This window comes from Peromyscus leucopus, chromosome 14 (genome assembly GCF_004664715.2).
Source record: "Peromyscus leucopus breed LL Stock chromosome 14, UCI_PerLeu_2.1, whole genome shotgun sequence".
NCBI lineage: Eukaryota > Metazoa > Chordata > Mammalia > Rodentia > Cricetidae > Peromyscus > Peromyscus leucopus.
The window spans coordinates 52,762,527-52,776,852 of NC_051075.1; the positions used below are offsets into that span (position 1 = coordinate 52,762,527).

At 49.4% G+C, this 14,326-nt stretch overlaps 1 protein-coding gene across 1 annotated transcript in view; it reads right to left on the minus strand.

Annotated features, from left to right (window-relative positions):
* Positions 1 to 14,326, minus strand: part of Ltbp2 (latent transforming growth factor beta binding protein 2) — an 86,836-nt gene that overhangs the window by 40,868 nt on the left and 31,642 nt on the right. Inside the window, exons 4-8 of the mRNA XM_028876692.2 lie at positions 5,445 to 5,635; positions 4,356 to 4,526; positions 3,694 to 3,900; positions 2,721 to 3,010; positions 2,017 to 2,119 (exon numbers count right to left, since the gene is read on the minus strand). Of these exons, the coding sequence (XP_028732525.1) occupies positions 2,017 to 2,119; positions 2,721 to 3,010; positions 3,694 to 3,900; positions 4,356 to 4,526; positions 5,445 to 5,635 (962 nt within the window). The remainder of the gene's footprint in view (positions 1 to 2,016; positions 2,120 to 2,720; positions 3,011 to 3,693; positions 3,901 to 4,355; positions 4,527 to 5,444; positions 5,636 to 14,326) is intronic.

Genomic DNA, 14,326 nt, shown 5'->3' on the forward strand with positions numbered 1-14,326 from the left:
GGAGGGGAGGCACTGCTTCTACCCCGTTCGCCATGGTCCACTCAGAGCCTTCACACCAAATGTGTCTTCATTAGTGATAATACTCGTGGACTACACCAAAGAAGTCCCAAGAACTGGCTTGAGGAGGGAACACAAGAAAAGTGGCATATGCACACAAAATGTCCCTAGCTTTTTGCAAAGTCCCCAAGTAGACTGATATGTTTCTCCCAAGGTCAGTGTGTCCCTTCTCCCTTTCCTGTGGAGACATCATCATCACCATCATCATCACCATCATCATCTTCAATACACAGCCTCCCCTCAGTATCCATGAGAGATTGGCTCCAGAACCCCCACAGCTAACAAAACCTGTGGCTACTCAAGTCTCTTGCACAAAATGGCATAATATATAACCTATGTAAATCCTCTCATACAACTTTGAGTCACTTCTAAATTGATTATAATATTTTAAGCATATGTAAATTATGTGCAAATTCGCACTATATAGTTTTTAGGGTCTATGACAAGAAAAAAGTCTTGTGGGTAGAGACCCAACTATACAGCAAACAGGGTGTTAGGTGAACAAGGCTCATGTGACTGCTGTAGACACAGGATCCCAGACCAGGGACGGAGGGAGCTATAAAAGCACACGATCACCTAGCAGCTACTTCATTTTGTGGGGTTCAGCATCAGGTTCTGTGAAAAGCAAATTCAAGTTTTACTTTTGGGAACTTGAATTGTCCTTCAAAATTTTTTTAATTAACTACATTTTTATTTATTTTTGTGTGTGGGCACATGTATGTGTGTGAGTGTGCAAGTATCACACAGGGGATGTGGAGGTCACGGGACAATGCGTGAAGTCAGTCAGCTCTTCCACCATGTGGGTCCCACATGAACTCAGGTTGTCAGGCTTCGTGGCAGGTGCTAGGCCATCTCAAGAAAGGCCCTGTCTTGCAAATATTTTTGACCTGAGACTGGTTGACTCTGCAGTTACAGAATTGGAGATACGGAGGATCATCTATATAACATGTACCATGTGGTCCTGCTCATGTACTAACCATCGCAACTCTCTCAGGCAGACACTATCACCCTTCAGTGCCAGGCTTCACAAGAGAGGGGGCCAAGGCAGAGAATGGTAAGGAAGCAGAGCAGAGGCTGGCTCCTGACACGTGTCGGATGGGAAAGCCTCTGAGCTGAATACAACCTTTTGCTGTTTCACAGAAACACACCGTGCTGAGGAACCATCTGCACTCACTTTTAGTGTGGAAAATGCAGTCACGGCTTGTACTGTGGAGTCTGATGCTGGGAACAGCCCTGCTCCTCCCACCTTTGGGCTGTGCTCCAGGCCCCCCACAGAACCAGCTCACAGAGCTGACTGCTGACAGGCAAGAAGAATACATGCCAGGTCCAGGCCCAGGAATGAGGCCTGGGGGCGGGGTGGGGGTGGGGGGGACAGGGAGACAGATTGAGTGGGCAGAAGCCATACTCAGGCACAGGCACCTGGTCACCCCTCCCAGACATCAGAATAAGACCTCTGGGATCGGTGTAAATGGGTTTTTGCTCACTGAATCCTCAGTGCCTGGCACATAAGAGGCATCCAGCCAATATCTGCTGAGTGAACAAAGGAATGAACGAATGTGTGTTGAGATTTACCCAGTCATCCAAAAGAGGGCAAGGAACTGGGGCTCTCACGCCCCGAGGTTGAGGGCATTTTCAGACAGGCACTCACCTTTGGTCCAGGAGGGGAGAAGGAGGCCCAAGACTCTCAGAGAAAGGAGGGCAACATTCTAGGGTCCTGGGGCCTAGGTGCAGGTATATGTGAGAAGATGGAAGGGGTCCATCACTGGCTGGCACCCCTATAATCTACTGCAAAAGTGGGATCCCCACACAGACTATCAGGTTGAGCAGAGACGTAGGTGCTGGGCAGAGGGGCTGAGCTGGCTCCTTGAGACACATCTGGAAATATTGCCTGGCCTTGGTGGTGAGGGATGGAGATGGAGCGCTTCCCCCGGAGCCCTTCATCTTGACACTGGTACTCACCTGGTCTGGGTGGGCATGGAGCACATGAGGCCACCCCCCAGAAGGTCCCCACACTGCCACAGCAGTCCTCCTGAGACGTCAGATCCACCAGGGGGTTAGCACACTGGGGGAAAAAAAAAAAGAAAGACCATAGACACCTGTGACACCAGCTGTCATCACCAAGGGTCCTAGACTCAACTCACAGAAAGCCAGTGTTTTTCTGAGTCCAAACTCTAGGTTGTCTTAGATTGCAGGTACTAGTGAGGGTTCTTTTACAAGGAGACTTCTGTGGTCCCCTTCTGTGTGCCTGGCACTGACAGGCACTACACGCAGCTCAGGGAGAAGATGCGGCCTCTCCACATTCAGCATCGCTCCCCTTTTTAGACAAGTCTCTGTAGCTCAGGCTGACCTTGAATTCACTATGTAGCCAAGGATTACCTCAAGTTTTTGATCCTTCTGCCTCTAACTCCTAAGTGCAGGGATTACAGGAGTGCACCACGATGCTTGGTTTGATGTGGTGCTAGGGATCAAATCGGGGGCCTTGTGCATATGAAGCAAGCATCCTACCAACTGAACTGCATCTCCAACCCACTCAGGTACCTTTGTGCTGTGGATTTGCCCGTATGGGAAATGGACCAAGGAAGAGAGAGAGAGAACTATAGACCGGGGAAGCCATAGCCGTCCTGGACACCTGAAGAGCTGAGGCGGGAGCTTTGTTCTCTCACCTGTCCATTCACTGTGCTCAGGTAACACTGGCCCAGAAGTCCCTGACGCCTGGACAGCACTGGGGGTGGTGGCCGAGGGGCCTCTCCAGCCTGAGCAGGTATGCTGTTACTGGCCCAGTGGCTGTGGCTTGGGCTGCCAGGGGGCCGATGAGAAGAAGCTCTGGTCTCCACACTGTTCTCATCCAGCACGGGATCCACCTCACCCCGGACCCGTGCCACCTGGTGGATCTGCACTGAGGCCTCGGGCGGGTGGTGAATGTGCACCTTCACCAATGAGGGGTTCACAGAGGCTAGGCGGAAGGGCTGGGGTCAGAGCCAAGAAGGGCTTCTACCTCATTTTTCTGCCCTATGAAGAGTGCCCACCACCCTAGTTCAGTCGGGCTCCAGACTGTGTGTCTCTCCAAATGCCTCCTTCCGTTTCTTTGCCTGTTATGTGGGACCAGAACAATGCCCCCCCCAACCCCCACTCCCAGACAGGAAGAAGTGGTAACTCCATGCAAGGCTCTGCATTGAAAGCCGCGAAGTTCTTTCTGATTCTTCCTCCTCTGTGACGGTGTGAAACCCTGAGTACCATCGAACCACATGCAAGCCATAGTCAAGGGATACCTGAGGGTCATCCCACCACCCAGCCATCCCAACTCCTATAGAATCCTGTATATTTGTACCTTTAATTTGTCACCTATTAACAGAAGGCGGGGAAATGAAATGCATGCTGAATTCTCCCTCCATTCCCTCCCTATTGCCCGGGCTGGGGGGAGGGGTGCTGGGGGCCCCATAAGCTGCATTGTCTTCCCCAGCACAGGTGAAGGGCACGCACGCACACACACACACACACACACACACACGGAGGAACTCCGATGGGAGGCAGACGTATAGGGGATGGCATGGAGACCTGTCCCCGACCTGGCACAGCAACGCCACACTCTACCCGGTGAACCTCGCAGGCTGGCTGCCCCAAATCGCTGGCACTCACCGAGCTGGTTGGAGAGAGGCAGCATGAAGGTGGATTGCTTCAAGGGCCCTTCCAGCAGGGCTCTGTGGTGGGAACCTCTCCCTGGAGGCTCCCTGTCTGGCTGTGGGACAGGCAGATGGCAGAACTTCCCTGTGGAGTTAGCTGGACACCAGCACTCATCCCGGCCAATGCAGCGCCCTCCATTCAGGCAGGGGATCTGGCAGAAATCTACGACAACACTCAGGGTGATTGGCAGCGGACCTCCAGCTGGTGACAAGCAAGCAGGGAGGTGGGGCACCAAATCTGGGGCGGGGAGGGGGGGCTTGGAGGATGTGGAGCCCCTTGGAATGCAGGGCCTTCCCTTGAAGCCCTTGGAGTGAAGACAAGCACATAACTTGCTTTTCAGAGAAGCCTCCTCATGTCTCCCCTGCCCACCACAATAACCTAGAGCACAGGCAGGGCATGCTTCTTCTCTATCAAGGACTCAGAGAGGTTGTGTGACTTGCCTGGAGTCACACAGACCGGCTGGGACAGAGCTGGGATAAGATTCACTCCTGGCTGTGATTTATAACTACTGACAGAACTAGAGGACAGGAGGCTCCACTCCAAGGCGTCCCTGAGAGGCAGCCCCCCCCCCATCACCACCACCACCACGCCAAGACCGGCTGTGGGAAGGGACTCACAGATACGGAAGCCAGACTTGGGGTCGTGCCCATGGCCACCCTGGCTGTACAGGGTGGTGGTATCACCCTTCTCGCAGCTGTTGGCACAGCGCCCACGGGCACAGGTCTGCTTGCAGATGGTGGGGGTGAAGACGACCTTGATCTTCTTGATTTTCTCGGTGAGGTTCAGCCCTGCAGAGAGAGGGCTTGGGTCCTGGACAGAGCCAAAGCATAACCTTGATCTCCAGAGCCTGGTGCACAAGGCCCTTAGGACGAGAGGTACGTCTCACAGCACGTGCTAAGACCTGGACACCAGGTCTGTCTGTGGTCCAGGTAGGGCAATGTTTTCAAGAAGTGCCCGATAGGCCCCCCTTAGGCTCACGCTTCATGTGCACTGATATGTACCGCTGCGAGAGGAGCCATTCAGAACCACACTGGCGATTCTCAACTCTCTAGCAGAATATTTCATTTTACAGTTGGACTGAGGCAGAGCGGTATCCAGGGCGCCTTCATTACACAGCCAAAGAGTGCAGACTTAGGCTTTGAGTACAAGGGCAGGGAGTGGAACATAGCTCCGGCTGGCAGAGTGTGTGTGGGGGGTTCCCAGGGGAAATAGAGGAAGATAAGGCCTGAGGAATGGCGAGAATCAGGTTTGGGGGGGAGGGATCTGGTTACCAGCTTCATTTAGCAGGGTGTGGCGAAGCCAGGAAAACACCAAGGAGGAAGCGAGGGCGGCAGGCAATGGCGGTATGTATGGTGATAGGTGTCCGGAAACGCTGGGTCCAGGGTTGGAGTTTGCAGAAAGGGTAATGTGGAAGTGCATGAGTCAGGGAATTGAGGCCCCAGCTGGACATGGAGGAAGCAAAGGCAGACCAGAGACGACAGAGCAGGAGACCGCAGACTGCCATCAAAGTCCCAGGGTCCAGATGGATTAGTCTGACACTCTGGAACTTGCACAAAGCGAGTGCACCAATACTGTTTGTTGGCTGGCTGAAACAGTGAAGGACAAGGTGACAGCTCTGTCCCTTGAGGGGGTGGAGGGGGAAGCAGAGGCAGGGCAAGGATGGGCCGGATGCCTCTCTGCTCTCCTCAGTCCAGATGCAACCTTACCCCAAGGGGGTGAGAGGTGGTTCACATGTGATGCTGGCTGGGTGCCGTCTCTCAGCTCAAGTCCTGGTCCCGAAGGCAAGGCGTTGGAAGTCAGCTGGCCATTGGCACCAGCGGCCGGGTAACGACGAACAGTCCTGGACAGCCCTGTGTGCTGCTGCAAGGGGCGGGTCTGGCTGAGGCCATTCAGGGTCCTGTGGAGATGACCATGGCCTGGGGGTTTGCATCCCAGGAACGGCATCTCTCGGCCCTCCATCAGCTGGCTGCCCTCAACCCAGCACTTGCCCTAGAAGAATGCACTCCATTAAGATGCCTTCTCCCCACCCATACATGGCTGACTCTCGATGGATAAGTGCCCAGATAAAAGGACCAAGGGTGGCCAGTCTTCTAAGGGGGAGCACCTACCCCTATTGGAATATTTAGGAAACCCAGCCTCTCTGGGCCTCAGGACCTCTGACTACAACATGAAGCATCAGTCTTTCCTGTGTAGTTCTGGCATTCTGGGAGTCTTGGAGAGCCCACTCATGGGCCAACCCAGCACTGAAACCATGGTCTGTGCCCAAACCCTGCTATTTTTATCCCCAGTGCTGGGGATAAATCCCAGGAATGTGCACATGCTAGGCAAGCACTCTATCACTGCTACACCCCCAACTCCATTTAAAATTTTTTTTATTTTGAAGTCTGGTCCAGGCTGGCCTCAAATTCACTGTCCTCCTGCCTCAGCCTTCCCAGTGCTGGGATTACAGTTTTGCCTCACCACACCTGGCCCTGCCACTCCCCCATATAAGCCTCTATGTAAATCATGTGGAATAGGTGAACAACAAATATATATATATATGCATAGATCTTTCAGGGGCAGAGTCTGGGATCTATCTCCCAGTTAATTAATATGAAAATAATGCAACAACCCTATTCAAAGAGAAAAAGAGTCCATCATCTCCCACCCCAACACAGCAGATACTTTTGCTTATTTTTCAACCTTTGCTCACATATATGATTTTATAAGAGTATCATCAGCTGTAGATATAATTTAAAATTTTTTTTACTTAACATTATGCTCTACTCTATACAATTACACCTTTCCCCCCAGATTTATCATTTCCCATGCCCTATGGCTGTTGATCTGGATCACAACTCAGAGACATACTCCTGTTGCATTTTTTAGATTGTTGTTTTTCACTGTGGAAAGTCCCACACGTGTGATGTTTTTTCTCCTGTTACAATATTCCTTTAGGGTTGACGAGATGGCTCAGTGGGCAAAGGCACTTGCCACCAAGCCTGACCACCTAAGTTCGATCCCTGGACCACATGCGGTGGGGGAAGAGACTGCTGCAAGTTCTCCTCTGATCTGCACATGCACACCATGCCCCCACACACAACAAACAAAGAAATGTAAATTTTACAAAAATATTCCTTTAGGGGGCTTAATTGTTCCATTTAATTGTTTCATTCTGCATGCTCAATTTGTGTGTGTGTGTGTGTGTGTGTGTGTGTGTGTGTGTTTATGTGTGTGCACAGTTGTGTGAAGGTGCATATGCACATGTGTGCAAATGTGTATGGAGGTCAGAGTTTGACACTGGGCGTCATCTTCCTCGATCACTTTCCAACTTACTTTTGGAGATAAGTTCTCTCACTGAACCTAGAGCTCGCCAGTTGGGCTAGCATGGGTGGTCAGGAAGCCGATGGACCATGCAGAGCAAACTCACAGATGGTGATGATGGTGGTGGTGGTGGTGGTGGTGGTGGTGGTGGTGGTGATGCTGATGGTGGTGGTGGTGGTGGTGGTGGTGAGGTGGTGGTGGTGGTGGTGGTGGTGGTGGTGGTGATGCAGACAGGGATCTCCTGTCTCCACTTCCCTAGGGCTGGAACTACAGGTGTGTGAGCCCATACCTGGCTTTCTCCCCCGCCCACGACTGAACTCAGCTTCTCTCGATTGTGTAGTAAGCCCTCCAGCTAGTGAACCGTTTCCCCAGCACTCAGTTTTTAATCACTACTTTTATTTAGCCGTTGTACTTTATGTGTTTGGAAAGCTTTTAATAATAAACATTTTGAAGACAGTTATGACATTAGGATGAACTCAATTCCTCAGGCTACCAAGGCGGTATCCAAGACTGCAAACATCTTCAGCTTTAATATATTTTTGTGTATTGTTTTCTGAAGGGGTCCCATCAAAACATGTAAATGTCACAGTACATACATGTATCAAACATTACATGGAACCCCATTCATATATATAATTTTTATAGGTTTTTTTGTATCAGTTAAAATTTAAAAGTGGGTTTAAAACTTAATAAAGTGCATAAATGTACCACACAGAGCACACACTCACTAGCGTAGCCTAGAATAGTAATTATTGTTGTCGTCATCATCATTATTGAGAGTCTGCTATGTAGCTCAGGCTAGCCTCATAATTGTATTTTTTCCTTTACAGAGCTGGGATTACAGGCATGAACAATCTGCTACTTCCCACCTTATTTTTAAGTTTTGTAATACATTAATTGAATAAGCATAATAATGACATATCGATGTTGCTTTTCTTTCCTTTTTAAATTTTAATTTAAGGAATTATTTTTGTGTAGGCAGTGGTGGCACATGCATTTAATCCCAGCACTTGGGAGGCAGAGGCAGGATCTCTGTGAGTTCAAGGCCAGCCTGGTCTACAAAACTATTTCTAGGACGGCCAGGGCTACACAGAGAAACCCTGTCTCAAAAACAAAAGACAAAAAACAATCAGAGCAAAAAATATATATTTTTGTGTGTATATGTGTGGGTATATCCATGTGATTAAGTGCCTGCTGAGGCCAGAGGCATCATATCCCCTGGAGCTGAAGTTCTAGGTGATTGTGAGCTGCCTGTGGGTGCTGGGAACTGATCTTGGGTTCTCTGTAAGAACAGCATGTGCTCTTAACAGCTGAGACATTTCTCCAACCCCTCCTTCATAGATACTTCTGAGGTTGAAATTTTGTTTGTGAATATATTTATTGCTTGTTCTTTGACAACCCTTTGAATTGTTTATCTCATAAACTTGAACAGATCTTCCACATGTTTGTTATTGGACGGCCTCTACTGTAAATACTCTAGCATTCTGACAGTGGTATGAGAACCACTGTATACAGAACAACATCTGGACCATGGTGGGTGTGAGGACATGTGAACATGGAAGCTGAGAGGGGCCAAAGACTCACCCAACATTATAAAACAGCTAAACCAACACACTAGGATTCCAGATAGACCACCCTGACTCCAGAGCCCGTGTTCTGTGTCAGCCCAGACCCCAGCGGAAGTCAGCCTGGGCTGAGGAGGGGTGGTCTGCACTTGTTAGGTCCTACCCCATTTCTCCCCATTGGATCATGTGCCCTAATAGGATATGGTCTGGGACCCTTGCTCCCTCCTACTCCAGAGCAGTTGGCTCCATGTGCATAAGCTATGAGCACTCTACTGATAGACGCTAGACGTGGACACTATCAGAGCCTGGTTACCTCATCTGTCCCAGGCCCTGCCCCAGGCCCTGTGACACAGACCTTGGCTCCTGGGAACCTCAATGCTGCTATTTCTAGAACCTTCAGCAGCAAATTCTCTTCCTGCTTCCAGAGTTTGGGAGTTGGAGTAGGAGAGGTCCTGCTAGCCATGTGGAAGTTCTAAGAGTGATAATGGTCTGGAATTGAGACCCAGACCTCAGACTCACTCCTCTCAGGAGAAGGTCAGCACAATCTGATACATCAAAAGCAAAATCCTTCCAGTGCTTCTGAGAGACTGCCCAAGAGAGCTGTGTGCAAGCTGGTGCATCACCAGACGCTTCAAAGATCTTCAGGGCCAATTGAATTACTTCTCAGAGCAGAACACTGGGCAAGCAAGCCGGACTCCTCTAGTCATAGAGAGGACCTGGATGCTTAGAGGAGAAAGGAAGGGTTTGGGACAGAAGGGCCAATATGGCCTCTTCCAGCAATGTAGCCTTGGGCACATTGCTTAGCTCCTCTGAACACATCGTCTGCAGCAGCAGCAGCAGCAGCAGCAGCAGCAGCAGCAGCAGCAGCGATTAGGAACACCTACTTCACGGGGCTGTGGAGAGGACCGAGAGAACAGGGAGACCGTACAATTACCTTACGAATACAAGCGAGTGTTCATAAGAGGAAAAGCATGCCAGGGTTTTCAAAGGGACGGAAGAGTTAGCTACCATTTGCACTGAATAGCACCCCACCCTCAGCCCCACCCCAGGGAGGAAATGTGACCCAGTCACATTTAAAATTCTTCTCCACTTAAAAGGAAGAAGAAAAAAAAGTCCAAGCATCCTTATACATAAAGGGCCAAGTGTCTAATCTCTTCTAACACATTTTTTTTTTTAAACCATCAGGGACCTCTTCTGAACCCAATCCAGGGTCATCCACTGATGTGACAGAGAGAGTTAAGTGACAAAAATCCAAAAGGCCGGCTGACTGGGGCTTACAGCAGAGTAAACAACGAAGCCCCAGTTCAGCAGGGAGAAGCCCCAGGAGAGCACAGGCACAAGGCGCTACGCTCCACGTCCACCCCATCCATGTCTGCTCTCCTCTGGAAGCGCTGCTCTGTCTAGTTTACATACAAAGCAGTACTTAGGGCTCCTGTCTTGTGTGAAAAGAGTCTTTGATGCTAAAAGACGAACATTTAAGCCTCAACACACGATACACAGAATAGCTCTGGGTGCTGTTGCTAAGTACCCAGCACCGAGCCAGGTGCTTTAAGTACCACACCCTATCCTTGCTACTTTAGAATGAGGACAGCAAGCTGAAGAATAACATGGGTACTATACTTCCAGTGAGAATAAGCTCTCGTTGGGCATGATAGTGTACACCTTGAATCCCAGAATTTGGGGGGCAGAGGCAGTGGATCTCTGTGAGTTTTAAGCTAGCCAAGGGTATACAGTAAGCCTTAAAAAAAATTCTCCTTCCTGCTAGTCTGGAAGGAACTGTAAACAGTGGGCATGAGAGTTCTGTGTATGTGTAACTGTGCTTTTAAACTTTTTATGTATGTATATATAATTTAATAACATATATAGATACATATATATTGAATTCTTAGAAAATGCATTATGCATCAGGCAGTTTATTTATTTGTTTGTTTATTCATTTTGTTTGTTTGTTTTTCAAGAAGGGTTTCTCTGTGTAGCTTTGCGCCTTCCCTGGAACTCACTCGGTAGCCCAGGCTGGCCTCGAACTCACAGAGATCCACCTGCCTCTACCTCCCGAGTGCTGGGATTAAAGGCGTGGGCCACCACCACCCAGCAGTATATTTATTTTTAATGAAACTAAATCCTTACTCTTTCCAGAAACTCCATTGCATAAATAAGGCAATCAAGGCTCAGCAAGGGTGTGGTAAATGTGTGGAAATGTCTAGAACCCAAGACGGATTGTGAGGATGACAGAGTTGCAGGGCTTCAGATGCAAAAAAAGATGTTATCTAGTAGAGAGACTCCAGAAAGCCTCAGGGGTCAGAGAGCGACATCCGAACTTGTGCGGAGAGGATGGATGGGGGTGCGGGATCTAGAGATGAGTGGTGAACGTGGAAAGAGCGTGAGAGGAAAGGAAGAGGGAGGGTAGAAACACAGGGTAATTCAAGGAAGCAGGAGAGACTGAAGGGCAGCCAGGGTGGGAAGGGCAAGGACGGGCTAAAAAGAACAAAATATAACGACGGATGTTGCCGCTTGGCTTTCTGTCAACCTTACACAAGCTAGAGTCATCTAGGAAGAGGAAACCTCCATTGAGAGGAAGCCTCCACAGACTGGCCTGTAGGGAAGTCTGTGGGGTATTTTCTTGATTTATGGTTGGTGTGGGAGGGCCTGGCTCCCTGTAGATGGTGCCACCCCTGGGATCCCAGGTTGTATTAGGCGGTGGGCTGAGTAAGCCTTGGAGAGCAAGCCAGTAAGCAGCGTTCCCCACGGGCTCTGCTTCAGTTCCCGCCCCCAGGTTCCTGCCTTGAGTTCCTGATTAGGAAAAATAATGTAAGAAACGCATGGAGGGGGACTCATCTTTAGTGAGTACAGTTCTGAAAGTGCAGAACAGAGAGGACCAGGGGAAAAGGAAGCGTTGGCCATTTAGTGCCCGGCAGGTGACGGGCATCATGCTAAGTGTTTAACACCATTCATTACTCACTCAATCAAACAACTGTGATCAAAAACCTCTGCTTGGCCCAAACCACCTTAAAAAAAAGTGAAACGACAAATGAGCAAGCAGGGTGTGTGTGTGTGTGTGTGTGTGTGTGTGTGTGTGTGTGTGTAAAATCATGTCACAGACAAAAGAGAAATTATCACAGTATCTAAAGAGAGGAAAGGCTCTGAAAGAAAACCCACAAAAGAGACGAATAAAAAGCTCAGAGGAGGAAGTCCCAAGTGCTCAGCCTCTCTGCTTAGGAGACGTACAAATGAAAAATTACCCTGAGACAGCATGTTTTAATCCACCAGACTAGCAAAGCTCCCAAAATTTAATGACATGCGTGTTGTTGAGACTGCAAAAACAGGCACTCTCCGCTGTCGCTGGCAGGAGAGGAGCCGAGAGAGACCTCAGAGAGCGACCTGCCTATGCCGGCCCTTGGCACAGGGCGGGAAGGCTTTGGGCCTGATGGTCCACCTCTGAGACCGGTCCGCAGGTAAACCTGCCCTGGCGAAGCTGCTGCCCTCCTGACCTTATGGAGTCTGCCGCTTCCCCTTAGCTGCAAGGATGGTGACCCTTAAGCCTGTGAATCCCATTTTTGGCCAGTGGGAACTACTTAAGAGGGGCTCCTCACCATGATTCCAAAGCTGATTACTGCCCCCAACGGGAGGCCACAGCCCCCTTCTCGCAAGGTAGAACAGTTTTGAACGCTCCATCCTCCATCAACCCAAAGCTTGGTTTCCTGGGGACTCCTGTCCCTGGCTGGCTGTCTTTACCGTCCCGCTCTGCTCCCCTCTCGTCTTGTAGCACTTCTTCACCTCTAAAGGACCTGTCCCAAAGCATGCGTTCATGTCCAAAATGATGCAAATACAAGGCTCTTCAGAGCAGCGCTGTTTTGAATTAGCAAAATATTTTGTACGGAATAGAAGTAATTGAGTGACCTCCAGTAGAGGAGCGGTTAATCTAGAGATGGCCGCAGGATGGAGCCAGGTGTCTTAACAGCTCTTTCACGTCAGGAAGGAACACTCTCCAAGACACATTGAAATGTGGAAACACAACGGCCCAAATCCCACCTCCTGGCTGTTTTTATACAGGCTGTGTCCTAACAATGGTCTTTACATTTTTAAACGGCTGGAAAAATAGTTTAAAAGGCTGTTTCTTGACATGAGAAAATGATATAAAATTCAAATGTAAGTTTCCATAAATAAAGCCTCCCTGGAGCAGGGCCACTCACACTGTCTATGGCTGGCTTTGGTCTTCAGCAGCCCGGGTGAGTGGTTGCAGAAGCCATATGTCACAGGAAGCTGAAAATATTTACCATGTGGCCTTTTATGGAAGAAGTTTGCTGACTCCTGGTGTGTGGGGGGGGATGTAAAGTTGTTAAAAAAAAAATTACTGAAAATACAGATGCATGTTGTGCATGTTCATAAAGCAACCTTAGAAGGAAACCCTGGGAAGTTAATAATAGTGGCTGCTTATGAGGGAGGAGCAGGAAGTGGGAACTCAGGTTACCTGGTAGGAATGCTTTTTTTTTTTTTTTTTTAATGTGCATTGGTGTGAAGGTGTCAGATCCCCTGGAACTGGAGTTACAGACAGTTGTGAGCTGCTATGTGTGTACTGGGAATTCAACCTGGGTCCTCTGGAAGAGGAGCCAGTGTTCTGAACCCCTGAGCCATCTCTCTGGCCCCCATATGAAGGTTTAATGAACACTTCACTCTGTGCAGGGCTCTGTACCAGTAATACACATCATGTGTATCCTCTCATGTAGGCCTCTCTATAACCTGGTCCCCAGTTTATGCACACGCTCCCTACTTTGTGATTGAAAACAAGCAAACTAGAATGTATGGAAAGTCTATGACCTGCAGAAGGTTGCAGGATTCATGATGCACAGAAGCTAGGTTACTAAACCGCTTCATCCTAAATCCCTCTCCTTTGTTAATTATTACCATTTTACAGATGAGGACACTGAGAAATAAAGAACAGGTTTGGATCCATATTCTTGGGCCTCTTATACCCTCCTATAGGCCTCCAGGAAGCACTTATAGGGCTGGAGAGATGGTTCAGTGGTCAAAAGTGCACGTTGTTCTTCCAGAGGACTCAAGCCCTGTTCTAACATCCATACCAGGTGACTCACAGCCACGTGTAACTCTAGCTTTAGAGTTACACATCCCACACACTCTTCTGGCCTCTTTGGGCACCTGGATACATGTACACACACACACACACACACACACACACACACACACACACACACACACACATCAAGTAAAATATTTTTTTTTAAAGACGCACTTATACACACCTATTACTGGTTGGGTACTGGGTCCCTAGGATGACAAACATTTTCCCTCTCAGATCCACTGGAAGCTGGGCAAAGTGACCAGCACCCAGCAAAGGTGAGGAGGCTCAGCAGGAGCCAACACTAGTCTCTAGGCTCTATTGGTAATAGAAGAGAGGGGAGGGAAGGTGGCCAGATAGAAGGCTTTAACTGTGGTCTGGGCTACGGGGGTCTGGGATGGAAATGTCGGGGCCCAGATTCCTTCTGTTGTTGACCTGTTTTTGGAAGCAGAGACTCACGTGTCCTAGGTTGCCCTTGAATTCGCTGTGCTGCTGAGGATGATCCTGAACTTACGACTCACCAGTCTCCAACTCTCAGATGCTGGGGTTACAGACTAGGAGCCCAGATTGCAACCCAAGAGAAACGGTAACAGGGCTCCGCTCGCCACGAGATATGTGTTTAGGGCCTCAAGCTGAATCTCAAGGC